Here is a 27,214-nt window from a genome sequence, read left to right as displayed (position 1 = left end):
ACTATACCAATATCCTAAGTGTCATCATACTTATTCTAACAATGGAAAAGAGTTCCTTTTTTTTAAGGCTCTTTGATGTCTTAAAACATCTCTGTGCTGGTTTAGCACATACAGTTTAGTTTTGCAGATAATGTAAATTAGAAAAAAAAGGCAAAAGTCTAAGGCATTCTTGAGCGTTTGTTACCTTCTTCTCCAATAAGTTACACCATATATCCAGACCTAACATTTAAATCAGCTTTAAATTATGCATGATTATTTCTCGAGCTGTACAAACAACATATTCACACAGAAACAAACACACACACAGCTCCTTGTGCCCAAGATGGGCACAAACATCATGTCCAGCCAAATTTAGAAAGCATTCTCTTCTGCTCATGTTACATGATCCCCACCCCAGTCATCTCCACGTGCTAACTTTTAGGCACAAGACATACCAGTCACACTGTACAGGACCGTCTCAACCATAAAACTTCTTCAGGCAAATACAGAAAGTTGATTTTAGGACCTTTATGGTATGTGGTAAATGTGATCAAAGAGCACATTGTGGCTTCACTGAGTTCCTGGATTATCGTGTCTGTATGGTGGCCTGATTGGATTTGTGGAAATATACCTATTTGGCTGTTTGCATCATGAGGAAAGACAGTTATTTTAAAGTTACAGTATGAAAGGAAAGTAACTGGTGTGTTACCACAACACGTAAAGCCACTCAGGAGAAGCTATTTAAAACCCACAGATCACATGGGCAGAAAGAGAGAGAGAGGTGTGAATAGATGCCTTTTCTTCACTCTGACATCTGTGACCGGGGACTGACCAGACAGTCAGAAGGAGAAAGACAGGACCTGGTCAGAAGGGCCCACCGCCCCAGCTCATGGAGGACAAATATGATCTAAAAGATACAACACCAGTTTGACTGAAACTGTAGCAAAAAAGCAGCTTGTCTCTCAGCTTAGAGGACCGTGTGGGGAGTTCCTGAAGGCCAACTGGCTGAAGCTGCAGTTTGTGTAGATTTGCTTGGGATTAAATTGGGGCAATGTGGGCCCTGGTAACTGAACTCCTCTTCAGCTTCGTGCTGCTGGCTTTCCTGGTGATCAGCTGCCAGAATGTCCTCCACATAGCCAGCGGCTCTGTGCGCTCCGTGCTGACTTACATACACACTCAGCTGGACCGTGAGCTCGGTGAGGTCGAAGGAGTGGCTGACGAAGAGGAGAATGTAACAACCAGGGTGGTCCGCAGGAGAGTCATACTCAAGGTACAAAGTAAAAAGGAAAGGAGGGAACCAAAAATTTAGAGAAAGAATATACTGATGTGATGAAGGTAACAGAGAAGAAGATGGGGGTGTATTGTTTGAAATTTTCAGTGTTGATGATAAAAGATGGGAGTGAAAGTATGTTGTAAGAAACAGAAATCATTTGATGTGACTCATTGCAAATAAAAGTTCATGTGAGGAAATGTATTTGTTGGTAATAATAATAGTTAATCCTAATAATCTTATTCTATGACTTTAAAATAATCTTTTTCCATGCATAAATTTCCTCTGTGCACATTTTGTAGTTTTATTTAAGCCTACACACGTTTAGTTTTTCTCTCTCTTCCCTGTTTGTCTACAGCTGCACAAATTTCTTTTAACTTAAAAATAGCCACGTACCCCTGCTGCAGATTATCGAAGGCTATAACTGTATTATCACGAACCTCATGATCTGTAATTATAAGGGCGCAAAGAAATATTAGCGAGCACCGTGGATCCCAACCATCTGTCGCTCATCTGACTGTCTGTTTCCACTTAGTGGAGAAGTAATTATGGTGAACAACCACATTTTCCCTGTAGTGAAGACTCTGTAAAGTGAAGCTATAAACAGAATGGTGTGATTTATAACCCAGTTAAACCGTTTTTGAAACTCAAAACAGTACAAAAACAACATTATATGATGAAACTAAGACCGTCATTTATCTGGGACCTGGTCAGAACCAAACATCCAAGCACAAAACAACAACAAACAAAAAATAAACAGGCCACCCTTTCCACATCTACCTCAGGTACCCATCTTATCTGACAGGATCTGATGCATTCCCAAGCCAGCCGTGAGATATAATCTCTCCCACAAGTCCTGGGTCTGCCCTGAGGTCTGCTCCCAGTGAGCCATGACCAAAACACCTCCCTTGGAAGGTGTGTGGAAAGCAACCACACCAAATGACCAAACCACCTGCGGAGGAGCAGCAACTCTACTCTGATCTCCTTCAGTACAGCTGAGCTCCACACTTTGTCTCTGGGAGTGAGTCTATCCTCTCTGCACAGGAAGCACGTTTCGGCCCGGTTGTATTTTTAATCTAATTCTTTTTGGTCACGACCTGTAGCTCATGACCACGGGGGAGCGTTGGAACACAGAGTTACCGGTAAAGTGACAGCTTCTCCTTTTAGTTCAGCTGCTCAGCATCCACATCACTGCCTGCTGATCCTGCGGTTTAGTTTACCCTCACTCATGAACAAAACCCCGAGATATGTGAACTATACTTGTTGCGATAAAGCCTCATTCCCATCCTGATGGTTTCAATCCTCCATTTTGTGGTTGGGGACCATAAAATCAGACATGGAGGAGCTAATCTTCAAACTGTGCTGTAAATCACTGCAGTGGCTGCTGGAGGCCCTACATGATGAGGTGAAGAAGGAGTTCCTGGCTGTGGCTAGAAAATTCTGGAAGGAAAAAAAAGAGTTGGGAATGAAACCAGTGACAAAGAGCAACGGCTGGCGTCCAACACTCATCCAATGAGTCTGACTGTTTAATAGGCTGTCTTTGTTAACACAGCGTGTGTTTCTGTCATATCTGTGGAGGCACATTTAATATAGAACTGTATGGACTCATTTATGAGCTACATATGCTGCCATCAAGATCTTTTTCAGGTAAAACCATCCACATGTGATGCGTAATTCAACAGCGTGGCTCCACAATGTGCTTCAATTGTCTGTCTGCAGTCAAGATCTGTAGCTATAGAAGAAAAAATAGAAGAATAGGGAAAAAATTCGCTTCAAAAACTACATCTCATAGTTTTCCTAACTACTGTATTTTGTTGTTTCAGGAGCGATGCAATAATTATCTCAGCTTTGTATACATATATATGTAACTGGAATCAAATTTAAAATAAGCTCCTTAAGTACCCTTCTCAGTGTCAACGTGTGTGATCTTGTCTTTGAACTATTCAGAATATTTTTTATGATGCATAACTTTCTTTAAAAATTAAAAGTTAGGATGTTATGCTTCTCAAGAAGGAATTTTAGGTTTTTTGTTTCTAATGAGGAAACTTTCTGAACGTGCGTGATGACTTTTTCAGGGTGATGAGGTTGAAGATCTTCCCGGGGAGCAAGTGAGCGAGGAGCACTTCACGGATGAACATGGAAACATCGTGACAAAAAAGGTCAGCTTTTATAAAATTTACTTTAACTTGTATTTTAAAACAAGAATGAAGCCATTGTTTTTAGTTCTTTGGTGTCACAGTACTCGTTCTGCATCTCCCCCACAGAATGATTATTGAAGAAATAATCATTTATTCAAAGTTCTCCATCATGTGCTGTATGACCACTTTACTGTGGACTCTTGTTCTTCAGAGTCACATGAACATCTCTTCCTCGTTTCACCGGCTCGCCTACCTTTTTCTTTCTTTTCCTTTCACCCTCCTGTGTGTTGGTGTGCAAATGCGTGTTAGATTGTACGGAAGGTTGTGCGCAGAGGGAAGGGTTCAGGAGAGGAAGGGGTTCTGGAGATGAGCTTGGAGGGTTCTCTGCAGGATGCCAACGAGCTGGAGGCCGATGCCGAGCAGTACATGAGCTACGCCATTCTGGGTCGGGACAGCAGCAAGGTGGGCTTCTGATCTGCAGGGCAGGTTCCCATGTTTAGTATTTAGAGTATATGCAGAAGATTTATGGGTAAAGAATTTACTGAAATATGTCAAATAATACAACTGAACTCCATCTAGTTGATTTTTATGTAACCTTACCTGTACAAGCAAAGTTTGTTGGCGATTTGACAGCTTTAGAAGCCATAGACAAGTTTCAGAATTAAGTTAAAACAGAAATTACAGACGTGTGTTTGGTTAAATGCTTGATTGAGGACTAACATTTGTCTTCACTTAAATTTTCTTATCCTTGTGCCTTTTTTTTGCACGCAAGAGGGAAACAGTTCATTCGTGGATGTTCTGATTGCTTTAATTAAGATGCATTAATTCATCTGCACATAAAAGGTTTCATCATCTTGATCATCACTAAGCCAATCATTGGTTGTTTCCTTAAAGGGATTGTTTAGTTTTGTTGAAGTGGGGTTATATAGAGTATTTATGAGTATTCAGTAACTTCCCTGTAGTCGACAGCAGACAGAGTGATTTTAGTTTGGAGAATCAAGAAGAAAATCTCACGGAGGACTCAGAGCCAACAGCCAATCAGAGCAGGGAAAATTCAAGAGTCTTCTTGTTTTTCATTTAAAACAACTCAATCTCAAAACTTTACTAAACAACTGTGTCCTGTAAAAAATGACAAGTTGTAAAAAGCTCTAGTTTTTTGCTCTGTTAGTAAAGTTTAGAGTTTGTGTTGTTTTAAATGGTTAAAATTTGCTCAATGGTTAAAATTTCCTTTGTTTGGCCCAGCTCTCATATAAAAAGTTTTTTATTTCTTTAAACAAAGATTGCTCAAACTACTGTCTACTGCAGGTGACATGCTGACTCCTGACAAATACTCTGAACAACTCCACTTCAAAAGTACTCAAACTATCTCTTTAATGACTTAATGAAATGATTGTGGTTCTTTGCATTTGGTGTATTTATAATTCTTTCGTTCTTCTCTGGTTATGTAAAGGAGTGATTCTTCTGTCTTCTTGCCTTTTATTAAATCTTAGTTCATCAGCAGAGACTGCTGAACTAAGCTTTAATAAAGCTTTAATGAAGCTTTAATGAGACTGATGGGCCTCATCTTTAAAAGCAGCTCTGAATCAGATACTTCCAGTCACTGTAAGGGGTTAAAGTGCATCAGGTGGTTCAGACTGTTTCTATCTATGTTAAAGCGAAACGTTTCTCTGGTGGTTTAAAAAGTTTTAAAATGAAAGTTTTTTAGACCCATTTAAAGCGTTTACAGGCTGCTTTTTTAAATAACATGTTTACTTGATCTGAACCACAAATACATCTGTCTTCCAACTTCCATCACTTCTGTCTGTGCTTGACTGTTTATATATAATTTCTTTTTTTCCCCTCTCCCCTCTTTCTTCATTCATGTGTTTCCAACATTTTTGTCACATTTCTTCTTTTGCTTTTCTTCTTGATCTGTCGTTTCACCTATGGCACTATTTTCTCCTTCTGCTGACCTCCCTCTCATCTTTTCTGCCTCTGTCTTCGTTTTTCTTTATTTTACCCTCCCGTACTAATATTCTTTCAACCTCTCGCTCCCGCCATCACCACTTCCTCTCAATCTTTGCACCTTCTCTGCTGTAANTGTAGCCCGATTCTGTGGATGTGAAGAAAGGTGCTCAGATAGTGAAATGTGCCAGTCTGTGGAGAGTTAAGCAGTGAGGCAGACTGAGTGCTGCGTCCCCGCAGGTACTGGACCGACCCACAGAGCCCCGTCTGACCTGTGGGCAGCAAAACATTTAATCCAATCCCTCTCTGGGTTAAATACATCAAATGTATCTTTAATTCAATACTAATTATTTGTAACCTGATCATCGCACAGCAAAGTGACAAAAATATTTAACAAAGACAGTACTTAAATATAATAAAGGATCTTGAAATTCTAAGATCTTATTAAAAACAAAACAAAACTATTAATTCAGGACAAATGTTGTCAAGTATAACAAATAATTAATCCATGTGATGCTTGAACACCTCATCTGACCCTCAAATTAACATTTTGGTCTTTTTTGCCTCTTTATTTATTTTAATGACATTTTGCATATTTAAGATATTTGTCTGCTTTCGCCAAGCGCTTTGTCATTTTTACCTCAGAGTACGGAGTTATATTTGTGAATAAATTAATTCAGTGAATTATTTCTTTGCCTTGAACTTATTTGTGTTGGTGTGATAATAGCCAGATCTTCTTGAAGTACTCAGAAACAGACCACAAGTATAACTCTAAGCATTTGCGGCAAACAGATCTTTAAAGTTATGATGAAGTGGATTGGGTCGCTTGCTTTCCTTCATGCACATTGGGACACGCTGTAAAAAGTTTTACACTCCATGCTGTCAGCAAAACCGAAAACAGATCTTGTAAAGTGACAGCTCACGAGGACAAAGCTGCCGAGGCCGTTGTCCAGAGAATTTGAGCCTCTACAACGTGTGTGTGTGGGTGGGTGGGTAACTTGACCTTTCTAAAATAACGTCCATGACATTCCCGAGATTACTGATCTTCCAAGGCCCTCGCTGTTGCATGTTAAACTGCTTTTGCCAGCCATTTTTGGTTAAAGGGAAAGTTCAGATCTTTAGGAGTGGGGTTCTGTGGAAAGGCTTTGAGGAATAACTATCTTACCTGTTGGAGATAGCGCTTTTAAAGGACCTCAGTTTGGTAAAATAGAGTTTAATTCTGACCTGACTGACGAGCTAATAGCTGGTCCGAGTAGGGCCGAGACCAAAGTGGATTGCAGCCATCTTAAAACAACTCCAACCTAAAAATTGTCAAAGCAATTAATGCCAACACTAGTTTATGAAACTTTATATTGCTGTCAATTTTACACGATGGGGCTGTTTTATAAAGAATTTTATGTATTGTTGTCTTTTTTTTTAATAGTGGCAATACTTCCAGCAGGAATATCATAATATTTCTGCCAGAATAACAGTGTAACACAAAATTCTTTCAGAGTTGTTTTAAGAAGACATCAGTCCACTTTGGTCTTGGTTTCACTCAGACTAGCCATTACCTTATCAGCTTAGTCAGAAATAAACCCTATTCCTCCAAACTGAGGTTGTTTAGCCAGTAAGATAATAATTAATTATAGTCTTTTCATAAAACTCCACCTCAAACGATCCAAACTATTCCTTTAAAAAGCCACAGCAGAACAAATATTTTGTGTTAGATAAAAAAGGGAATAAATTGGTTTAATGTTACATCTTCTTTTAATGTACAGTATATCTTTTGCACAAAATACTCATACTTGCATTGACTTGATCGAGCTCGCATGCCACCTGATTTAAATTGAAACATGGTTGGCACAATAATCCTACATCAGGACATATTTCTCTGTCCACAGAGTTCCCCGCAGGATTCAACCCCTTCACCAAAACCATCCTACATGGACACATGACCAGCAGCAGGTGACAGGAGGAAGACCTCACAGAAAAAAAAAGTTGACAAATGGAAATGAAGACCCCCCCTGCCCTCCCCCAAACACACAATGATAATCACAGCGGCTTTGTCGACTATCAGCACGCACCACAAGAAAAGGATACGGATCGACTTGTAGTTTTTATTACCTTTTTTTATTTTGAGAAACTCTGGGGACAAAAAAATAAATAAAACATCTATTGCTAGGCTAGAAGCATGATTTCATATAAAACAAAAACCAAACACAAACAAAAAAAAAGCAACCAAAATGTGCTTCCTGTTATCTGTATCAGCATGAGTGACTGCTGCAGCATGGCCTGTCTTTAACTACAAATACTGAGGGGAAATATTGGGGGGGGTGGGGGTGAAACAGGCATGCAATGTAGGCTTTGATTGGTCTATCACAGACCTATTTTCTAAAGTAACTTGGAAACATTTATCAGTCAGTAAGAAAACAAAGTTAAGACTGGAAAAACTGAACTTTATCTTTAGGTAACAAGGTGTCCCTCTCTTCCAAGCCTCCCAAACTAGTTTTAAACCAGTTCTCTCTGAGTCCAGTAAAAGCTACACTTACCATCCAAGGATATCGGTGTTGTACATAATATCGTATGCACTAAAAAGCTCTATGTGACTGTGTGTTGTTTTTGTTAGAAAATCTCTATGCGATGCCACTGATGCTGCTGTTTCATGTACATAAGAGATTCTTCCCAGTTTTTCCTGTTCTGTTCGTTTGGTCGGAACCTATATATGAATCTATATATCTTGAACTCTTTGTGGATACAAGAACATGCAGATGTTGTGTCGCTCTGCCTGTTTCAAACATTAGGTTTTATTGTCAGTCTGGTTGTTTGTTTCTTCACACATGGTTTCATTTTCTTTGCTTTAAGAATGGCAACACTGAAAACTGTAAGTGAAAGAATACCATCCCACTCCTCTGCTTATATATATATTTTTTCCATTTTTCAGTCCATACTGTTGAGTATCCTTGTGAGGTTTATGTCTGAACCTTTCACCTCTGCAGTCAGCCTCTCAGACGACATGTAGCAGTCCTGCCCTCCTCCAGCAGGGAGGGGGGAAGGAGCCCACCTTCACCGACTCCACCACACAAGGTGCACTTACAGATTTCCTCTCCACCACCAGAAGATGTCACTCGATGAGGTAGCTGAAACACTGGTAATGTAGCACTGGTTCGACTGGGTGAAAAAGACGGAAGTTTGCAGTCTTGTGTCGAGGTCGTGTTGAGCTCTGATGTTTGTCTCTCTGCCGGTTCTTTGGAGCGCCGCGAAGGCAAGGCAGTCGCCAATCACTGTGATGAGAAACTGTAAAACTGACCCGTTCAACTGTGAGCCTGGCCCGTCTCGAAGCACGTCTTCTTGTTTCACTCTTTTCATTAAAGCGTTGTCTTTTTTTATGTCATGATTCACGTCTTAACTAAGAAGTAGCAATAACTGCTTGCAAAACGAGCTGGTTGTGGGAGTGTGTGTGACAGGAGAGGGAGGATTTTAGGGTCATAGTTCACCGTCTTCCAAAACTTGGATTTTCAAACTGTTTTCAGCTTTAGACTCCTCCTCACTCTGCTCAGAAATGATGTCAGTAATTTAGGATCCCGAGTTTTGTTGTTTTGCTTCGGTAGGAAACTATTTTTATGTCATTAGTTTCATCTGCAAAGTGTTTGATTTTGTTTTTCATCTCTGGGAATGTAGGTGTGTTCAAACAGTTTTTAAACCTTAAAGTCACTCATGTGCACCTTGAAAGAAGCGCTTTTATGTTTGCATGTGTCTGAGCGTACCTGTGGCTGAGATTTAAATATCACTCTTTCAGTCCAGGACAGTGTTGAAGCTGTGATAACACCACAGGAAAACCCCATGTGGACATCGTTTTTAAATGTTGATTTACCTCAATACGTGTGCCATCTCAGAGTAAACCACCCGTGTTTATTTCAGATGTTAGACCTGACATGATGTAACTCTTTATTAGACAAAAATATGTGAGTCACAAAAACAAAGTCGCAATAAGCACCTATCGGTAAGTGTTTAGTTACGGCGTCACAGCCAGAGATAATGAATGTAAAGTAAACTGTGAGTCTTGTTCTGTGTTGGTTCTGTGTTTCAGTAGATAATCTTCACTTTCAGCTCAAGTATCTGCTGTTGACTGTCATATCATTTCATCCCAAACGCCCAGAAAGGAGCGTTTTAAGAACAAAACCTTAAAAAAGGTTTAAATGTGTTCATGATTATCTCTTCATCGGACATTATTTCTGTTTTATTACCTCATTTATTAACCTAAAAGTATAATTATTAGTTTTACATACACATCCATTACTCTTTATATTATCCCATGGGATTTACAGCATACTATGTCATGCTAGTTATAAGGTATAATAAATTATGAATACATACAGCTATGAAATAAATCCTGAAAAAAATACATTCAGTCATATTAATTTATTAGACTTCAATATATAGTAAGAGGTTTTTTTTAAAGGACAAAATTTAAGTACCAGAATTTATTTTAGGGGATTTTCTTTTACTGGTAACTTTTTATTTTTTAATGCCTTTCCATTCCTCCCCTCTTATTTAATTTCTTATATTTAAATGTAGAAACATGGCTGCAGACCGAGTCAGGCAGCAGAGCTGGTGTGCAAAGCCTGATAAATAAAAGCTAACTAGTAGTGATGCAATTGACTAACTCAGTAAAAAAATTAGGAAATAGCCCTTTTTCAGTTGCATATAGGAGAAGTAGATTTCATATTAGGAAATGGAAGTCAGGAAATTTATATATATATATATATATATGTGTGTGTGTGTGTTTATATTTTCATCATTTATTTCAGGGTTTATTTATAGCCATGTGTATTAAACCCCCTGCTGATGTCAGGATTTTAAAAAATAAAATAAAGCAATTTGATATTTTTGGGAAGGCTTAGTGACTTCAAGCTGACAAGCATTTTTCCTCAACACATCCTGCACTCAATCTTTTTTTTTTGTTTGTTAGTTTATTTCTCTCTTTCTTACCAAATATGAGACTGAGCTGAATCCAAGGCTTCCACACGGTGACGGTCTGAATGTTGTTGGAAAGTCGGTGCAAAGCAGAGGGTGTTGTGGTCACATCGGCGAGTTGGAAACCAAAAAAAAAAAAAGCAAAAAGAAAAGGCCCCGCACTGAGGGACGATGCCATGCACCAAGTTCATGCAAAAATATTAACTCTTGCAAAAACTAGAGAACACATGTATATTCCTTTAGAATGGATTGAAGACATTATTAACGCAATAGCATATTACTCAATACTAAGGAATGCAACTGCGCACATGCACAAAAAATGTTTTTAACATGAAAAAAGGCTATATATATATGAACTATATGAATATATATATATATATATATATATATTTACTTAGAATGCTATGCACCCTTGTCAGCTGGGATTCCTATTATGTTATGGATGTACTTTTAGCATCATACAGCTGTAGCTACCAAGAGACTGTTGAGTTCTGGGTAAATGCCTGCGACCTGGGGATAAATAGAGGGTCTTGTGTGTATTTTAACTTCTTTTGTTTGCTTTTTTTTATTGTCATGGAGAGTCAAACGTAAAATATACATGTGAAAACCTTTTAATCCAATCAAAATCTGAGGGCATCTATTGACAATTTACTCTGTACACCAGCTCAACATTTACAAAAGTTAATAAAGAAATGAAATGTCTTCGTGTATCGTGTGTCTGCTTTCATGAAATGCACTCATTTTATGTGTAAATATAGTATAAAAACAACACATCAAATATTAAAACAGACCTTTTTTTCTCAAAACTTGGATTAAACAAGTAAGAGTCTCCAACTGAAGCACTGATGTAAAAAAAAAGATATTAGACTGACACAATAAGTCCTCATTCCTCAGTGATCCTGACAGAAGACACATCACATCGTCACGAAGGAAAAGATGTTAAACAAAGGGCAAATTATTCATGTGCATAAAGCAAGCAACGCTGCATATACAAAAAAAGAAACAGTTTCCTAAAACCTTAAAAGATTTTGAATCACTATCGTTGATTGAAATATGTGATCAGAATAAAAATATTAAACATTGTTTAGTAGTTCAAAAAAAGAGAATTATATCTGTAAAATGCAAAGAAAACGTGGTACTGCTACTAAACAGTAGCATATATTTTAAGAGACATTTTATTACTGAGGTTAAAATTAGAATCTGTGTTAATGGAAAAGGTTATGCAGTTTGTGTGAACTTCAGATTGATGGGGGCATCAGGAACAGAAGAACAGGAAGTACCCCACTTTGAAATAATAAAGCATATATTTGCATCCCAGTAAACTGTCTAACTAAATATAATATAGGGACAGTTTTCTGGACATTTAATCATGACTCACTGAATTTTCTTTAAAAATAAGGTACCTTCATTTACCTAAACTTTTATTAGGTTGTTATTAAAGACAAACCTTTACTTCTAATTCTTGTTGTTCTCAGAAGTATTTTGATTCCAGATCCTCAAAACCTGTTTGCTAAACTTCTATTTTTTTATTTTTCCCTGTCCCTTACTGTAAATGTGTTAAAAATGTTTAATTTTTCCAGTTAAATTAAAGTTAAATTAATGAAGCTGTGTACGGGCTTACTGTAAGCACAAAGTAAGAGGACAATGCTAGAATTTACTGGGCTCAAATAGCAAAAAATTAAATAAAGGTTTGTTAGGAGAGCTGGAGATGTAATGTTTACATGATTGTCTACAAAAAAGGTCAAAGCTTCTCACCAGTGAGAATCTTTAGAAAATATCAAAGAAGACTTTACACAGCGGCCCAACTTTTCTGTTAGCTAAACACGATCTTAGAAAAATATTAATGCAACTGTGGACTGAAGCCAAAATGACATAAGTTTATCGATTAAGTGCAGCAGCAACTTAATGGTTCAGCGAAATACTGCAGCATGTGACTAAGTTAAAAGATAAAATGATTGTTTTAATGTTTTGTTTTAAGGGAAATTGAACAGATGCTGAGTGTTTGGTGTAAATGTTTAAAAAGTGGCTATTTTCTAATTCATCATTTTATATAGTGTTTTATTTTAACTAACTATGCAATTTGAAGTATGAAAATAGAAAATGTTTGTATTGTAGTCATATCATTAGTAGTTTTGGACAAGCAGAGCCACTTGCACATGCCTGTTCTTGCCGGTAGGAGGCAATAAAGGCTAATTCTGTCCTTTTTGAGCTGTATTTTCCCTGCAGCCTGTCTGTCTGTATGTCTGAGTGTTTGTATGCATGTGGAAGAGCTCGAAGGTGTGCTGAGATCACTTTTTCTTTCTCAACACAGATCCTCGGCTCTTTTGTGTGAGAGAGCGCATGTGACTAACTTAAATCGCACTCATGAAATCGAGATATTTATTTTTATTTATCTGAAAGCAATCATTCATTCTGAGCCAAAAGCCGCACGCTGACAGTCTCTGGCTTTGTTCTGTCGAAACTGGACTTCCTGCTCGTTTCATGCCTTCCCGCTAGCTAGCTTGAGTTCATCTAAGTTGAGAGAAGATGTCCACTGACTGCCAGAAGACAACTGCCAAGGCCATCCCGTCCACCAGGAGAGTGACCGTCAACGATGCGGATCACATGCCCCACGACTACTCTACTACTCCAGGGGGGACCCTGTTCAGCACAACGCCGGGTGGTACGTGCTGTCCTTTTAAATCATATTTATGTGTGTGTGAGACCACAAAGGCTTCCTCATATCTGACTCCCACGGGACCCGTCCAAAGAAGTGTTGTTGTGTGTTCATGCTAACTCCATGAAGTCTGCTGCTGTCAGCTGTTAGCAATGCTCAAGCTAACTGCTAATGCTAGCTCGCGTTTATTCTAGGAAGAAAACAAGGACAAAAGTACCTTTTAAAGTACCTAAGTGATGCGTGTTTATAACTTGAGTGTTTATTTTACTATTTGAGGAGATGTATATTTAAACTTTCATTTTGAGTTTGTCATTTTATCGTTGTTTGTTTGTAGCTGCAGGGTTTTTTTTTTTTTGGTTTAAGGCTGTGTCGTTTTGGTCAAAGTCACGTGATCAAATTGTCACTGCGTTTGTGTGGCCGCTGTATGGCAGGCCGTTGTAACATTTAATTAAACACATTTTTTTCTTTTTCAATATAAATAATGGCATTGTTACGTGTCAAAATTTAAAATGAAGATATCTAAAATATTTCCATTAGTAAAAATAAATATATATTAAAGTCCTCCACAAGTCTGATTGTTTTTCTATCTATGATAAACATTGTTGATGTCTGGAAATGAAATGTTATGAGGAGTTTTAATGTTTTATGCTAAAATGACATTGTTAAGTTATTATTGGTACTTGTTACAAACTATGATTTCAAACATTAAAAAGGTTTTCCTGAACTATGTCAATTGGTGCAGTTTGAAAGAGTTTGCCCCAGTAGTTTTCCAGATATATTGATGTGCAATTCTGAAGGAATTCTGCAGGTACGCACTCGGTGTAAACAAAGCACTTTTATCTATAACTTTACTCAACAAATCTGAGTGTAAATACGTACCAGTACATCAAAAATATCAGACTTCTTTATCCCAAACAGCTCTTTCATAAATGTCCCCATTGTTGAACAGTTTTCTATCACTCTTTAATTTAAGGACACATTAACCAACATTTAAAAAATTGTGCAGATTTTGTTTTTTTTTAACTTTATGGTATGTTTTTTTGACCAGTCTTCATGACTTTGCAATGAGTATGTTTAATAGATAACAAAAAATATCTTTGTAGACACTTGTAATTACATTACTGCTAGTTATTCTAATTACTAATCTCTAAAACTTTACCTAGCTGTATTATATAAATATTTGATAACTCCCTCCCTCGTCCAGCAGTGTTTGTGATGGTCGGCCTCTTCTTTCTGCTAACAGGGACCAGGATCATCTATGACCGAAAGTTCCTGCTGGCGTGTCGCAGCTCTCCGTTGGCCAGGACTCCTCCTCGAGGTCTTCCCACCATTCCAGGGGTGACCAGTCCTCCCACCAAGGAGCCCGACGGAAAAACCCTGAATGGAGAAATCCTGAACAACAACTCTGCTGCTGCGCCCAACTCAAGCAACGCTGGTATGTTCACGCCTCGGGGAAAAAAAGGCACTAAAGCATTGCTGACACTGAAAACTACACCTCTGGTTAGAATCTCCTATTTGTCCCGTCCATTGCTATTTACCATCACAAGCTAAAGCTTTTTACATTCCTGCTGCACAGTTTGAGGGTTACGATTAGGTGGGCTGATTGATTTCACTTCACTGCACAACTCTGTAGACGGACACACAACACTTTCAGCTATTTTTATGGCTTGTTTTTCTTTTCTTTCATTGCGATCGCCGTTTCACTTTGTTCTAAGAAGGTGATAATCTTCATTTTTAACCTGAAATAGGAAAATAGTTTTTTAACTTTAGAAGAATTTACAGTTTTGTCCTTGGATTAATTAAAAGATCAGTTCATCTTAAGTTACTATTACTCTGTTACAGTAGAGCAATCAAATCTTTATAACACTATTTGTTAGGGGTGGGAATCTTTAGGCACCTGGTTATCAACATTCAGAGCAAAGAATCTCTCAGACCTAAAAGAAAGTAAATATTTATCTCTAACGCTGCAGTTTAAAACAGTTTTCATTCGAACAAGATTTTGGGGACTAAATGAACAGAAGGAGTCAAAATGCTGAGCAAAGTGTTGTAAGATTCTGTGGCGGTGAATGTGCAGCTGCTTCCTCCTTCAGGGGTCGCCACAGCGAGCAAACTCGCACGAAAGATTTGGCAATCGCAGCCTCAGGATTATAAGACTGCAGCCCCTCGATGAATGTCAGTGAATTAAAATGAAATAGTAATCGATTTTTCACATTTTTAACTGATATAGGATCATTCACATTCAAATTTCTATGCATCAAAAAGTACATTATAACTGGCCGTAGTGTTTAACAAACCTTATTGTAAAGAAAAGTGATATTTTTAGCTCCTTGCATCTTCCCCCTCTGGGTTTTATATATTTGGTATGACAATATGAATTGTTTTTGGTATTTTATGGGTTGAACTTTGACTCACTGATGCTCAGTCTCAAGCTTAAGGTGAATCATAAAAACAACTCCAGTCTCCTAAAATCTCCTAGCGATTCATTAAATTTGACAATACTGACTTACTTCTGGGAGGAATATAAAAACATACATCTGCTTGAATAATCATATAAAGCCTTTAATGTGACGAGGAACCTGTGTTGTGTTGTGAATAAAGTTTGGGTTTTGTTTCTGTCCTGTCCAGGTGATGATTCGCAGTTTGAAATGGACATCTAGGTGGCGCCGAACACTACGACGAGAGGCTCAGGAGTACCATTTTATTTCCCATGATCATTGCTGCGTGAGACCAAAGTTCTCCCTCATGATCATGTTTTCCCACCATCTGTTTTTAAAGCCTTATTTGATTGTTTTGACCAGAACAAACCTGTTATTACTGTTATTCTTTTTAATTACCACAACGCCTAAACCTTATTTGCGCATGACAGCGTGTGCCTTCCTGTAGTGGCTCCAAGTTTCAAATCTTCACTGACCAGTATTGAACACCAGCAAATGCCTCATCAGTCAGCTATGTGACAAATTGAAGTGAATGAAGAGCTTATTCCCTGAATTTATGACCATTCACTTCATGAGCTTTCATTTCCCTCCACCTCTCTCCAGATACTGCCTTCAGATGTTCAGGGTACAATCTGATTTGTCAATCATGCTCTTAAGAAGACATTCAAAACCACCTGAAGTGTTAGACAAAGAATGTAGAGCCGATTTTTATTTTTAAATTGTTTTTAAAGGTTCAAAACAATTCTCACACGGTTTGGAGGGTGACAAGTATTAAAGCAAACACCATTACAACCAACACTTTTCTCTGTCGTCGTTTTTTTTTTATGCTTGCTGCTCTGAGGTTATTTGAGTGAGAGATTTTCTGATGAGCTAATATACATTTCATGGTGATAAATGTTTGACGACCTACTGCTCCTCCTGTTTCAAGTGGTATCAGAGGAATTCCTGCAGGAGTTCAGCGGTAGCTGATAAAGCTGCCAGCGGGCTGTAATAAGAGAGGTCAATATACAAACTGTACACAGCTGCTTCCATTCAACGTTTCCACTGATGTCCAGAGCTTTTTGGTCCAGTCACATTTATTTAACATGATAAATATGTTTACAGCTCAGGTTTAGTTACCTGGTTTAAAAGGTTTGGGTTATTTCCAAGACAGATTTGCAAAGACATTTTGAGTGAAAATCCAGTCAAGCTTTTTGTACTGAGGCCTGTTACGGTGCGTTCAGGACCGCTGGGACGTGTGAGAACTGCCACGTGTGTTAGAGGAGATGACACCAAGCTTGTGCTAGTGCCCATTTGTGGCAGCAAAGTCAACGTCCCGCCGAACTTTCGTCATCGTACAAACCTTGTCATTTCAGTTCTTGAGTGCAAGTAAGACCATTTTAGCGGTCGGACCCTGAACGTTTCCTTTGGACTCCGTCTGGTTTCGTCTGTGGGGATGATCAGTTTCTGCTGATCCGTTCCAGTCCTCCCGGTTCTTCCTCCACAGTAGCTTCACCCTTCAGGTCCTGAGTCTTTCCATCCCATCACTGTGTTTATTCGCGTCACCTCTGCTTCCTGACACGCCGACAGCCCCCCCCTCCTTTCCAAAGATAAACAAGCACTGCTGCCTTTTTTCTGCTCCATTGATCCACTGAGGGCTTCTGTTGTTCTGACCAGTGCGTCTGTTGATCTGAATCAACAAAGGAAGGGCAGCTAATGACGTGATGAAGCGTGGACTGCAGTGAGCCAAAGATGTGGATTGGTGAGGTGAGAAAGGCAAATATAAAAAGCTGTTAAGCAAGAAGGTTGGAGAAAGAGCTGAACCTCTAAGTAGTAATGCAAACAACTTAATGGTGAAATGTGTTTATTTACAGTTATTGTTTGTGGAGAAATAAAATCTACAAATAGAAGAAAAAAACGAATTAAATCAACATTTCATAGCAATTATGTGAAATTTTAGAGGCAAAGATATTTTCCAACCAAACCTCAAATAAACCAGTCACTTAAATGTTTTACTTTGAAAACAATATTTATTTTCAGAAATTAAAAAGTCCAAAACATTTACTTCAGAACTGTTAAAGAAAAAAAACAACACATTTCTAAATAAACATTTTATTATATTTTTCATGTTTTATATACAACATATATACATCATAATGTATAAATAGAGACTAAATATATAATATTTGTATAACAGTAATATAAAATACTATCACACAGTATGGATGAGGAATGGTTTTTTTCACTCAAGTCTAAAAAATGGTTTTAGTTGGATGTCATGATTGGAAACTGTTAGATAAAGACTTTATTATTAATCTGTATTAAGTAAAAATATGTATATGCTCAATAAACAGTAACTTAGTGATGGGGGAAGGGGGGACGTCTTTAATGGCAGCCACACTCTTCAACAATCATCTCCTCGTGATGCCGCAGGGTCAAATCGTCGCTTTCGTAGTACAACATGGAGAGCGGGCTGAGGCGCGTCGGTACGCAGGATGGACAGGACACCCTGTCCGGGTGATGGAGTCGCAGCAGGCTCTGAAATCGATACGCATAGAATTCAGTCATTTCAACAAAAACAGGTAGATGTTTGAGCTCAGAAGTCTGCTGTCATCTCACCTGCATGTACGCGTGGTTGGTAGGACTGAAGGACTCGTCCAGCGGTGAAGGGCACGCTCCCTCGCAGCGATAAGCGTTGTAGCGCTTTGGATGCACGATCCACTCGTCCCAGCCAATGTGGTCGAAGTCCACCCACATGTCTACCCTCCGACACAGGGGCCTCTGGACCCGCTCTGCTGCCGGGGCCTCAGTGGGTTCAGCTCCGTCGGGGGCTCGCATCCCTTTAATTCGGTTCCTCTTGTGGCGCCGACTCTGCCCGTCCCCTCGGACGCTGTTGGGCGTCACGTACTTGGAGTTCTCTACGGTGTGAATGAGGCTGTAAGCTGCATGGCCTTCCTGGAGCTGCTGCTGTTTGGAGAAGACGACCATCATGACCCGGTTTGTGGTTGGATGGTTTACCTTTCTTTGTTCTGCCATCAAGTTGTTCGAGGAGAACTTGTCATCTGTGTTGACTGGATCCCCAGATCCACTCCCATCTCCTGTGTCAGGCTCTCCTGAAGCCTCTTGGCCCAACACATCGCTTCTCTTGTACAGCCAGTACTTTAAAAGCTCAGTCACATTGAACACCTTCCAGGAAGCCTTGGTGCTGCTTGGTGTTGCACCTAAACTTCCCAGGAAAACCTCCTCCTCCTCCTCCTGGCACGATGCTCGGTCCAGGTCACAGCTCTGCTTGCGGGAATGATACAAATCCACAGCGGCACGCTTGGAGGTGGAGAACGCTGGCAGTTTGATCTGAAGCTCTGCCAGCAGGACGAGCTCTCTCGTGGAGATGGACGACATGTCGAACGTGACAGCCCATCTGTCACCCACTTGGTGGCACCCTGAAAGTGAGACAGGAGAAAAAGAAATCAAAGTCCTGACACAGCAGTCTGCATGGATGTGGACAAGCCAGACCGCTGGACAAATGTCTAAACAGTGGAGTGAGAGGACGAACAGGACAGGATGTGTATTGGACCCCCCTGTGCAGGGCCGTCTGAGGGCTAATATACAAGTGCCCCACATAAAACAGAGCAAGCCTTTAAAGTTGGATAAGCATTTTGACACTTGCTGGGTTGTAAAAAAAAATAGGGAGGAAGGGACTGATGACAGATAAAACCAAAGAGCTACAGAAGGATGAAGAGCAAAAACAAAAAAAAAACTAACACAGCTCAGCATGCAGACAGTGTGAAAAAGCACAAGTGTTTACTCACGTTTGGCCATCAGACTCAGAACAGAATCAGAGCTCTGCACAGCGGGGCGTTCACTCGGCGCGGCCGCGGCGCTGACAGCTGGTGAAGAGACGAAATCAGAGGTCCTGAAGGAGCGGTACAGCTTCATCATGTACAGAGGGTATCTGCTGCGATGATTCGTCGACAGGTTTCTGTGTGCCGAACTGCTCCAGAGCTGTGTGTGGTATCTGTGGGTCTGAGCAGAGAAGACGGCTCCCAAAGAGCAGAAGAAGAAGAAGAAGAGCGCGCAGAAAACCACCGGGACTCTGGTTTCCATTTTGACTGAAACTCCCAGAGACCTGCGTCCTTCCTCCAGCTGCTCTCCGGCTGAAATGATGCGGTGTGCAGATGGAGCTCCAGACAGACCTTTTATAGCGGACAGCTGCCCTTTGATGACCCCTGACCACTTCAGGCATCCCAACAGCCCCTCTGATCAGAGAACACCAGAAAGGACGTAAAAAACAGAAAACTTTTAGCCAAGGTCATTATCCCGTCAAACTAACTGACCCTAATACTACGGTATTTAAATGTGAAAACTTCTTTTAAAAAAACAAAACATTTCAAACCTTTTTGAGCATCTTTTGTTATTCAAGGTGCGATAGAAAATCTAAAATTATTCATACATTCAAGAATAAAAAGACAGTGCATCTGATTTAAAAAAATATATTTTATTTCCATTATCAAGCTGTAATAAATCCACATATAAATGTACATAAACCCATAAGACTCCCAGTAAACTCTGCAGCTCTTCACAATATTTATTTAGCTTACAGTTTGTACTAAGTATAAAACCATCAGACTGCTCTGGGCTCAAGTGTGTCAGAGATGTGAATTATTGATGGAAAAAAAATAAATATTTTAACGGATTTTATAGAGAATAATGAAACAATTCAATAAATTAAACAGTTAAAAAATAATCCAGTGTTTCTTTAAACAGAACGAGCTGAAAAAAACGTAACAGAATGATTAGAAGTGACACATTTATGAACAAACTCAATCTGTGCATTTAAGGTAAGGTGGTCCTGAAGAGACAGCAGCATATAAAAAAACAGGTCTGCCTTCTGTTTTATTTAGAGGATATTTGAATGTGTTCATATTAAAACAATCAACTGAGGTCCAGCTGGTTTGTATCGTTTCTCACAACCATCTTCTCATAAAGCATTAAAGAAGTTCTTCACCTGTAGGTGAAAAAAAAACACTTTAGAATCCCGGTGGACCAGAAACCATGAAAGCATCAAACAGCACACTGGAGCCCCCCTGTGGTTGAATCTGGTTATAGCAGCTGTAAAGTAATAAAAGATAAAAATACCTTTGTTACCAACTGCTCCCGCACATCTGGATCACTCTGAAACTCCACACTGGCATCGAGTTGTAAGACGGGAATGTTTTTCAGCTTCTCAAAATTTATCCTAAGAAGGAAGAAAGACAGAAACAAATTGTAACGAGGGATTTATTCCATTAACAGCTTTAATGACCACACATTTCTGACATCTGTTTTCTGTCGGGAAACAAACGTGTGATGATTTAAGTATTTCGGGACCCATAAAAAATAAAAAAGGCATTATGTTGTCACTCAATTGCTGATGTGGCTCATTTCAATCTATAAAATTAATTCAAGTAAGTCACAAACATGTCATAACAAATACATATCTAGTTTTCTCCCACAGTATGTAATGATTGCAAATAATTTCAAGTGCTGTGCTATTCTTTCATGCTAAAAACTTTAAATCCATCACTTTAAAGGTTAAGTATAGGTGAATAAAACTAAGCGTAAAGAGGTTAAACAACTCAGACATGTAGTCTGACTCTTACTCGGTGCTTTTCTCCACCAGCCACCTCTCGTGCTGAACATGCAGCTTGTCCAGGTAGTCCAGTTTCACCTCGTTCTCCTCCGGCCTTCCCCGACGCCTCAGACGCTCCATACATTTCTGACAGAGGCATAAAATTGTTCCTGAGTACTCTGCAGGCAGCTGACTTCAGAGCTGCGAGACAAAGCTGCTCATACCTGCGGGGAGGCTCTGAAGTAAATGATGCCCTCCAGCTCCACCTGGTGTCCAAACTGCTCCACCAGGAGGGAGTGCCAGTCCTGGTAGACTGCCCACTCTGTGGCATTGATGCAACCCAGCTCGAACATATTCAGAGCAAAGATGTACCTGACACAACACAGGTGAGATTTATTTGAGTAAAACTGGTGTTTTTACACACTAATTTTATTTTCAGCAATAAAATTAACATGAAGAAGAGTATAGATTAGCTCACATTAGGTGTAAGAAACCTATTAGTAGATGTGATTTTCAGGACATATAAGTGAGCCAAACTTCTCCTAACATGAATACACCCTCCTGTACGGCTGTAACTCACCTGTCACTGTAGACTGAGCGCTCATACACCTGCACAGGTGTTCCCTTGGAGCTGAGCAGGCGAGCCGGAGGGGGCTGCAGCTGCGTTCTCAGCCGGCTCATACAGGAATACGTCTGAAATGTGTACGACCAGCGCTGAGGGTCCTGGTACATCATCTGCAGCAGGTTACTGACTGTTGTCTGGGGAGGCGCATCTGCTCCCTGTCAGAACACAAACAAGCACACAGAGGATAAAAGTACAATCTTTTTCTTTATCGTAGCACTGCTGTACTGGGAACCCCTCATTTATTTATGTTTGACGAGTCTTGATCAATAGTTTTCAGGATTTTCGAAGGTCTTTCAATTGTTTATCTTATTTATTTATTGGACTTTGGTTGCTTTTCCATTCATTTACAGTCCAGTATTTAATCAGGCTCCTAAACTCAAATAATGAGGAAGTGTTGTGTCAACACATCAGAAAACCTAGGTCCTGTTTTAAACTGGATAATTAGGCACTTTGTTACCAGCAGCCTATCACAAAGACACGATTTGTACCCATTTCATAAAAACGGCATAAAATAATATGATAAGGTCATTCTCAAAGAGCTGTTAGCTAAAAAAAACAGCAAAGAGTAAATAATCAACTGAAGGACGATGCAGCTCTCAACTCCTCTGTCAGGTCTACGCTTGATTTTTTTTCTTTTTTCTCAAAAACATAACTTTGAGACTTTCAGATGCGGTTGACAGGGATTTGTTTTTGGTCTTTAAGGCCTGACACTTGTGCTTTATGTCCTCCACTTCAGCACACACTGCACAATGTGGTGTCATGATCAGGTACAAGGACTGGACAGAAACTGGGTGGAACAGCAGCCAAAGCCCAAAATGAAAAACTTTGAAAGACCTGCAGAAAGCCTGGAGGAACTACTGAGCTCCACTTTTAAAGAGTACAAAAAAAAGCCTGGCTCCTTGGACGCACAGCATAATGCCTTTATGGCTGGTTTTAACCTCTTTGCACGGCTCTGTATATTCTTAGAAACAGCTGAAACCTTTGCCTACCTTTGAGCTCTTGCTCTCGATGTTCTGCCACTTGCTGACAGGTTCAGCCACAACTTCCCAGTCTGGACAAGCAGACTGCAGGAGTCTTGCAAAGGTCGACTTCCCAACAGCTGGAATGTTGCATCATTATAACACAGATCAGCACCGACACGGATAATCACCGCACTTTATTCCGTGTAATGAGAAGGGATCTCACCGATGTTGCCCTCGATAGAAACCCTCTTCACTCGGGACGCTGAACCTGACAAACACCTCGTCTTTTGAGGCACAGCACTGAGGAAACTTGCCTGCAGGTCGACTGTTTTCCCACCTTGAAAGAAGCTGTAGGAGCTCATCCTCCTCACCTGCGGCGTCAAAGCTGGATGTTTTCGAGCAGCTCGAACCAGAGCAGACATCACGATAAGCTCCGAAGCACTTATGACCACATTTACCTACCCACGACTTAATAAACCTGTGACATTACCACGACTTGGTGTCGAGTAAGCTAGCTGACCTTCTAAACCTTTCGTTGCGAACTAACAGCTTGAGAATAAATTGACAGCCAACTTTATGTTTAAAAACAGACAGACACTTGCTAAATACAAAACGTTTGTCTCACAATTTTGCTGGTAAAAACATTTATAACTATAAACCGGCCACATGTGCCGATCAACAGACGCTAAAAGCGTAGCGCTAGCAACAGCAGTCATTTCCGGTTCACGTTTCAGAACTTTCACAATAAGAGCCTTTGGACGGCTGACGTTGGTTTGTTGCATCGAGAGACAGTATATTCTAATTTATCTATTATTTATTTATTGTACATTATTTTCTTAACGTCAATGGTTTGTTGCATAGACATGACATATAATAATAATAAGAAACGTCCTGATAGTTGTGACTGCTTTGACAAATAGTGTAAAAGTGGGATTGGTGCACCAAATACCAGAATTTTACATTCTTCCCCTACTCTATTTTACGGTGTATTTTTTAATAAAGAACTTTTCATTGTATAATTCTTTTAGGAGTGACATAGGTAACAAAGAACTTGTTTCTACAATATTGCAATATTTACTCCTCTTTGATTCAGACAGATCATATCTGCCTTTTTCACATTTGGATGTGAAGCATCCTGGATTCTTTCTGCCATGTCAGAGGCCATATTTTTAGGAAAGCACAGGTCGATCAAAGGTTTGAGCCCCAGGTGTGTTTCCCTGTGGCCTTCTGCTTTCAGGGTTTCTTGTGGTTTGTTGTCTCTTTCACTGGTACTGGGGTGGAAGAGGCCTCAGGCATGGATGCTAAAACAGGGCAACCGGTCGCTTCACTTATCTTAATTTAACTTTATTTCAATTGAAAAGCATGATGTTGATTAGAACCCCATTTTATTAAATGCTTAGAAAGATAATTCATAAAAACATTGAAAATGAAGGAAAAATACTCAGAGCAAAGGCAGTTAAAGTAACCCTAAATCACAGTTTTATTCTAGCTTCCCACCTACATTCTGTAAAGATTGTCATAAAAGATGAAAACAGGACATTTTGTACAATCACCAGGCAGAGTAAAAAACACAAAAATCTAAGTTGCAAGGATTTTAAGTCCTAGGAATCATTGCCTTAGTAGCTTGTGTTTTTGATGCTGATCTTTTGGGCCACTTCAATCTTGAAATCACTGACACCTGATATTAAAAGAAAACAAACATTTTTGTTTAGCCAGTCGAAGTCAAACTGACACATATAAAAGTAATTCAGCATTGCTGACTGATAATCTGGCACGTGTGTGTTCTCACCCTCAGTTAGTGCCGTGCCATCAGAGGAGAGGTGCCAGTATCTGCGATCACTTTGCCTGGCCTGCTCTCCGTTCACTGAGCTTAAGAACGGTCCCCACAGGCTGGACTCCAGCTCAAACCTGCCACACAGCATTAAACATTACGCACCGCAGCACGTCGAACAGGAGCCGAAATACAGCAGCTCACTAGATAAACTCACGTGAAGCCAACGTGTTTCGTTTTAAGCAGCTTGAGGGACTCCAACAGGGAGCTGCCCTTTGGCACGTCCACAGAATAAAGAGCTGTGGCGCCGCTGGCCGTCACCACCTCCACCATCAGGTTCACATTGATTGTGCTTGTTACAACCACAGGAGGATTAGTCGGCTCCAGAACCAGAGAGTCTGCAGGTTAACAATATAAACAATCAGAGGCAATACAAACACAACCTGCCTTCATGGTGAACAAAAAGAGTGAAAAACATCACAGCACATACCATCCTCGTTGAGGCACTGTTTGCTTTTTATAGTCAGGTAGGATTTCTTCTGGAGTGCAGGCAGCGTTTGGGAAATGGCCATGGGGTTGTGGTAGACATTATTTCTGGCGGCTGTCCTCATGGCCTCCATTGAGGCTGCACAGTCTGCAACGTCGCTGCCCATTGCCAGTAAGGCCTGGAATGCATCAAGTAAATACATAAAGCTAGAAAAGCTCTTATTCTCTAATGTTTTCCTGCAGAAGCAGAGACAGGTAAGGGTAGAAAAGATAATAAACAACTACTAACCTGAACTGCCAGTCCTGTGCTGAACTCATTGCCCAAATGACCGTCAGTCCTACTAGACGCCAGAAGCTTCTGCTTGATCTTGCTAAGAGCTGTGTCGAGCTCAGCTGGGTTGTGCACATAAAACCCAGAGTCCTTTACGCACTGGAGTGCCATTCCAGCCATGGCATAGGTATCTGTGGAGAGAAAACAGAAATTGTTAATCTGGTGAAGCCTGTTGTCAAAACAAAAAACTTAGAAGACTGGTAAAAATTCCACAGCTTCACAGTAAACACAGATTTGTGGGAAAGACTTGAAAAACTTGCAGTACAAGAAGGGACAGATTTTACTGGAACAAAAGAACTGGTTCCAAGGATGTGGACCACAATATGTCATTTCTGATTGTTAAGTGACAGGTAATGTTTTCGTAAAGTAACCTTATAGAATTTCTTTTACTTCACAGTTCCCCCTCAGGTTCAACTCACCAATACTCTCTGTTTCTCCGTGTTTGAAGTGACCCTGATCTGCTGCATTGATGAGCTTGTGGCTGACGTGGTTGTTGACCCTGATGCTGCTCACACACAGAGCCAGCACGCCCAGGCTGTACTGGTAATAGTTGGTCAAAGGGCGCTGGCTGACTGCGAGAAGGAGGAAAAAAAATAATTGTATATTAAAAAAACAAAAGGCAAGATGATCCAAAGATCTTTGACTTCATTTCTTTTATGCATAAAAAATTAAAGGCAAAAGGAAATCTTACAGGCAATATGCTCTTTCTCTTGTTCCATCTGCTTCTTCAGTTGCGTCAGCAGCGTCTCGCTCTTGTCGCCTATGGTGAAGGTGACGGTGTTGAGGTCATAGCAGGAGGACTTTAAGGCCAGACTGTACAGTGCCAAAATGCCAGTCGCCGGCCGGCTGTTCGTGAGTGAGCTGAACATCAGCACAGGTTAGAGAGACCATCAGGGAGAAAAGATCAAACCAGTAGACATTTGTATTTGACATAACCCAAAAAGTGAGGAAAAAATACCTTTGAATGTCGTTGTGCAACTCCTCTTTCAGTTTATTAAGGTAATCCCTCTCCTTGGCAAGATTGTGGTGATCAGAAAGGCGTAGCGCCAAGTGGATGCTGGGATTGGGCCGTCCTTCCTCTCTGTCCAGGGAGCGAAGGAGATTCTTGTTGAGTGACCTGAGCAGATCTTGGTTGGATCCATCTGTGTCTGGATAAAAAAAGAAAAGAAATAAATCTTTTGACTAAAACACATAAATTATAACATAAAATTACTCTGCTCTGATGCTGACACCAGCAAAAACTGTCCAAGAATTGCAAAACAAAAGCTGAATCAGCACATAAGATAAAGAAAGGGTCAAACCAAGTCACAGAGGTGGAGATCAACTTCCTTTTTTTATTGCTTTTCTAGCTTGTGCTAAATTTTCAGCATTTAGGACAAAAAGAAAAAGCCACTATTTAGTTTTGGTGGTTTGTAATAACTGTATGACAACTTTGATCAGAGCAAATAAGATGCAGGGAGTCAAAAACAGGTTGCCAAATCTGTGGGAAACCCTGAGTGAGTTGCACCACAATCATTCAGAAAGAGTTACTGAGAGCATATTTATAATTTATATTTAATTACTCACCACAGGGTTTGCTGGAGACAGAAGCCAGAAGGCCAGTAATTATGACGAGAAGTAGCATTTTGGTTCCTGATGGTTAAGACAAAAAAAAAACCCATTCAAGAATAAAACAAACATTAACATGCAGTTATGCCTTCACTACACAGTTAACCATAAACTATTATACTGGCAAACTATATTGTTACAAGACATCATTGTTGCCATAATATTGTCAATAAAGATTAGCTGTTAAGGTTAACATGAACACAGGCAGCACTTTCTTACCTCCTCGGTGTCCAGCGTGAAAACTCAGAGCTGAGTGAGGAAACAGAGACAAACGCTTCCAGGACTTCAGAGTCACATGACTTGTCATTTGAGATGACAAACTCAGGGAAAACCCAAAGGGTTCAGGGTTTCTTTAAACACCAGCTGCATCTCTGGACATAAACAACAAGTTGTAAAAAAAAAAAGGAAGTTTATCGTGATTGGTTAGGACTGGAGAAGCTTGACAAGCTAAACCAATCAGAATTAG

The 27,214-nt window shown here is 39.9% G+C and overlaps 5 protein-coding genes across 9 annotated transcripts in view; 2 read left to right on the top strand and 3 right to left on the bottom strand.

Annotated features, from left to right (window-relative positions):
- Positions 1 to 10,450, top strand: part of ank1a (ankyrin 1, erythrocytic a) — an 88,069-nt gene extending 77,619 nt beyond the window's left edge. The window contains exons 1-5 of one of the 4 annotated variants that reach the window (XM_017413746.3): positions 794 to 1,249; positions 3,325 to 3,408; positions 3,697 to 3,849; positions 5,473 to 5,571; positions 7,215 to 10,450. In XM_017413746.3, the coding sequence (XP_017269235.1) occupies positions 1,031 to 1,249; positions 3,325 to 3,408; positions 3,697 to 3,849; positions 5,473 to 5,544 (528 nt within the window). In that variant the 5' untranslated portion in view covers positions 794 to 1,030 and the 3' untranslated portion in view covers positions 5,545 to 5,571; positions 7,215 to 10,450. Of the gene's footprint in view, positions 1 to 789; positions 1,250 to 3,324; positions 3,409 to 3,696; positions 3,862 to 5,472; positions 5,572 to 7,214 lie in introns of those variants that run through there. The other 3 variants (XM_017413749.3, XM_037978404.1, XM_017413748.3) reach the window with 3 other exon arrangements.
- A 2,051-nt stretch (positions 10,451 to 12,501) lies between these two features.
- LOC108234456 (eukaryotic translation initiation factor 4E-binding protein 1) lies at positions 12,502 to 16,176 on the top strand. The gene is made up of 3 exons (XM_017413664.3): positions 12,502 to 12,949; positions 14,187 to 14,378; positions 15,569 to 16,176. The coding sequence occupies exons 1-3, from the start codon at positions 12,814 to 12,816 to the stop codon at positions 15,598 to 15,600; spliced, it is 360 nt and encodes a 119-aa protein (XP_017269153.1). The 5' UTR covers positions 12,502 to 12,813; the 3' UTR covers positions 15,601 to 16,176.
- Positions 16,177 to 17,548: 1,372 nt separating this feature from the next.
- spaw (southpaw) lies at positions 17,549 to 19,760 on the bottom strand. Of its 2 annotated transcripts, XM_017413745.3 has the most exons (3): positions 19,167 to 19,760; positions 17,977 to 18,797; positions 17,549 to 17,895 (listed from the first exon to the last, which is right to left on the bottom strand). In XM_017413745.3, exons 1-3 carry the CDS (start codon positions 19,459 to 19,461, stop codon positions 17,743 to 17,745), a joined length of 1,269 nt encoding a protein of 422 aa, XP_017269234.1. In that variant the 5' UTR covers positions 19,462 to 19,760; the 3' UTR covers positions 17,549 to 17,742. The 2 variants fall into 2 exon arrangements, with proteins under 2 accessions (XP_017269234.1, XP_037834679.1); XM_037978751.1 differs by having other exon boundaries at positions 17,977 to 19,274.
- Positions 19,761 to 19,868: 108 nt separating this feature from the next.
- On the bottom strand, positions 19,869 to 23,284 carry dguok (deoxyguanosine kinase). The gene is made up of 7 exons (XM_017413727.3): positions 22,776 to 23,284; positions 22,580 to 22,689; positions 21,546 to 21,745; positions 21,190 to 21,337; positions 20,997 to 21,112; positions 20,494 to 20,593; positions 19,869 to 20,362 (listed from the first exon to the last, which is right to left on the bottom strand). Exons 1-7 carry the CDS (start codon positions 22,972 to 22,974, stop codon positions 20,336 to 20,338), a joined length of 900 nt encoding a protein of 299 aa, XP_017269216.1. The 5' UTR covers positions 22,975 to 23,284; the 3' UTR covers positions 19,869 to 20,335.
- A 636-nt stretch (positions 23,285 to 23,920) lies between these two features.
- Positions 23,921 to 27,139, bottom strand: tcn2 (transcobalamin II). Its single transcript, XM_017413655.3, has 10 exons — positions 26,968 to 27,139; positions 26,707 to 26,772; positions 26,099 to 26,288; positions 25,832 to 26,001; positions 25,560 to 25,712; positions 25,099 to 25,271; positions 24,814 to 24,988; positions 24,541 to 24,721; positions 24,342 to 24,460; positions 23,921 to 24,230 (listed from the first exon to the last, which is right to left on the bottom strand). The coding sequence occupies exons 1-10, from the start codon at positions 27,053 to 27,055 to the stop codon at positions 24,169 to 24,171; spliced, it is 1,377 nt and encodes a 458-aa protein (XP_017269144.1). The 5' UTR covers positions 27,056 to 27,139; the 3' UTR covers positions 23,921 to 24,168.
- Positions 27,140 to 27,214: the final 75 nt, after the last annotated feature.

This window comes from Kryptolebias marmoratus, linkage group LG1 (genome assembly GCF_001649575.2).
Source record: "Kryptolebias marmoratus isolate JLee-2015 linkage group LG1, ASM164957v2, whole genome shotgun sequence".
Lineage (NCBI taxonomy): Eukaryota > Metazoa > Chordata > Actinopteri > Cyprinodontiformes > Rivulidae > Kryptolebias > Kryptolebias marmoratus.
The sequence above is the reverse complement of the archived record's forward strand: the minus strand, read 5'-3'. Positions and strand labels throughout refer to the sequence as shown.

Excerpts from the sequence above, each read along its gene's own strand:
- LOC108234456 (XM_017413664.3), top strand. The coding sequence starts at position 12,814 with ATGTCCACTGACTGCCAGAAGACAACTGCCAAGGCCATCCCGTCCACC. Across the intron at positions 12,950-14,186 it reads GTTCAGCACAACGCCGGGTG|GGACCAGGATCATCTATGAC; the intron begins GTACGTGCTGTC and ends TTCTGCTAACAG. Across the intron at positions 14,379-15,568 it reads GCCCAACTCAAGCAACGCTG|GTGATGATTCGCAGTTTGAA; the intron begins GTATGTTCACGC and ends TGTCCTGTCCAG.
- spaw (XM_037978751.1), bottom strand. The coding sequence starts at position 19,131 with ATGCTGAGCTGTGTTAGTTTTTTTTTTGTTTTTGCTCTTCATCCTTCT. Across the intron at positions 17,896-17,976 it reads CCAACCACGCGTACATGCAG|AGCCTGCTGCGACTCCATCA; the intron begins GTGAGATGACAG and ends TATCGATTTCAG.
- dguok (XM_017413727.3), bottom strand. The coding sequence starts at position 22,974 with ATGTCTGCTCTGGTTCGAGCTGCTCGAAAACATCCAGCTTTGACGCCG. Across the intron at positions 21,746-22,579 it reads TCGAGAGCAAGAGCTCAAAG|GGAGCAGATGCGCCTCCCCA; the intron begins GTAGGCAAAGGT and ends GTGTTCTGACAG. Across the intron at positions 20,594-20,996 it reads CTGGTGGAGAAAAGCACCGA|GATAAATTTTGAGAAGCTGA; the intron begins GTAAGAGTCAGA and ends CTTCCTTCTTAG.
- tcn2 (XM_017413655.3), bottom strand. The coding sequence starts at position 27,055 with ATGACAAGTCATGTGACTCTGAAGTCCTGGAAGCGTTTGTCTCTGTTT. Across the intron at positions 25,272-25,559 it reads CGGAGAAACAGAGAGTATTG|ATACCTATGCCATGGCTGGA; the intron begins GTGAGTTGAACC and ends TTCTCTCCACAG. Across the intron at positions 24,461-24,540 it reads ACGAAACACGTTGGCTTCAC|GTTTGAGCTGGAGTCCAGCC; the intron begins GTGAGTTTATCT and ends GCTGTGTGGCAG.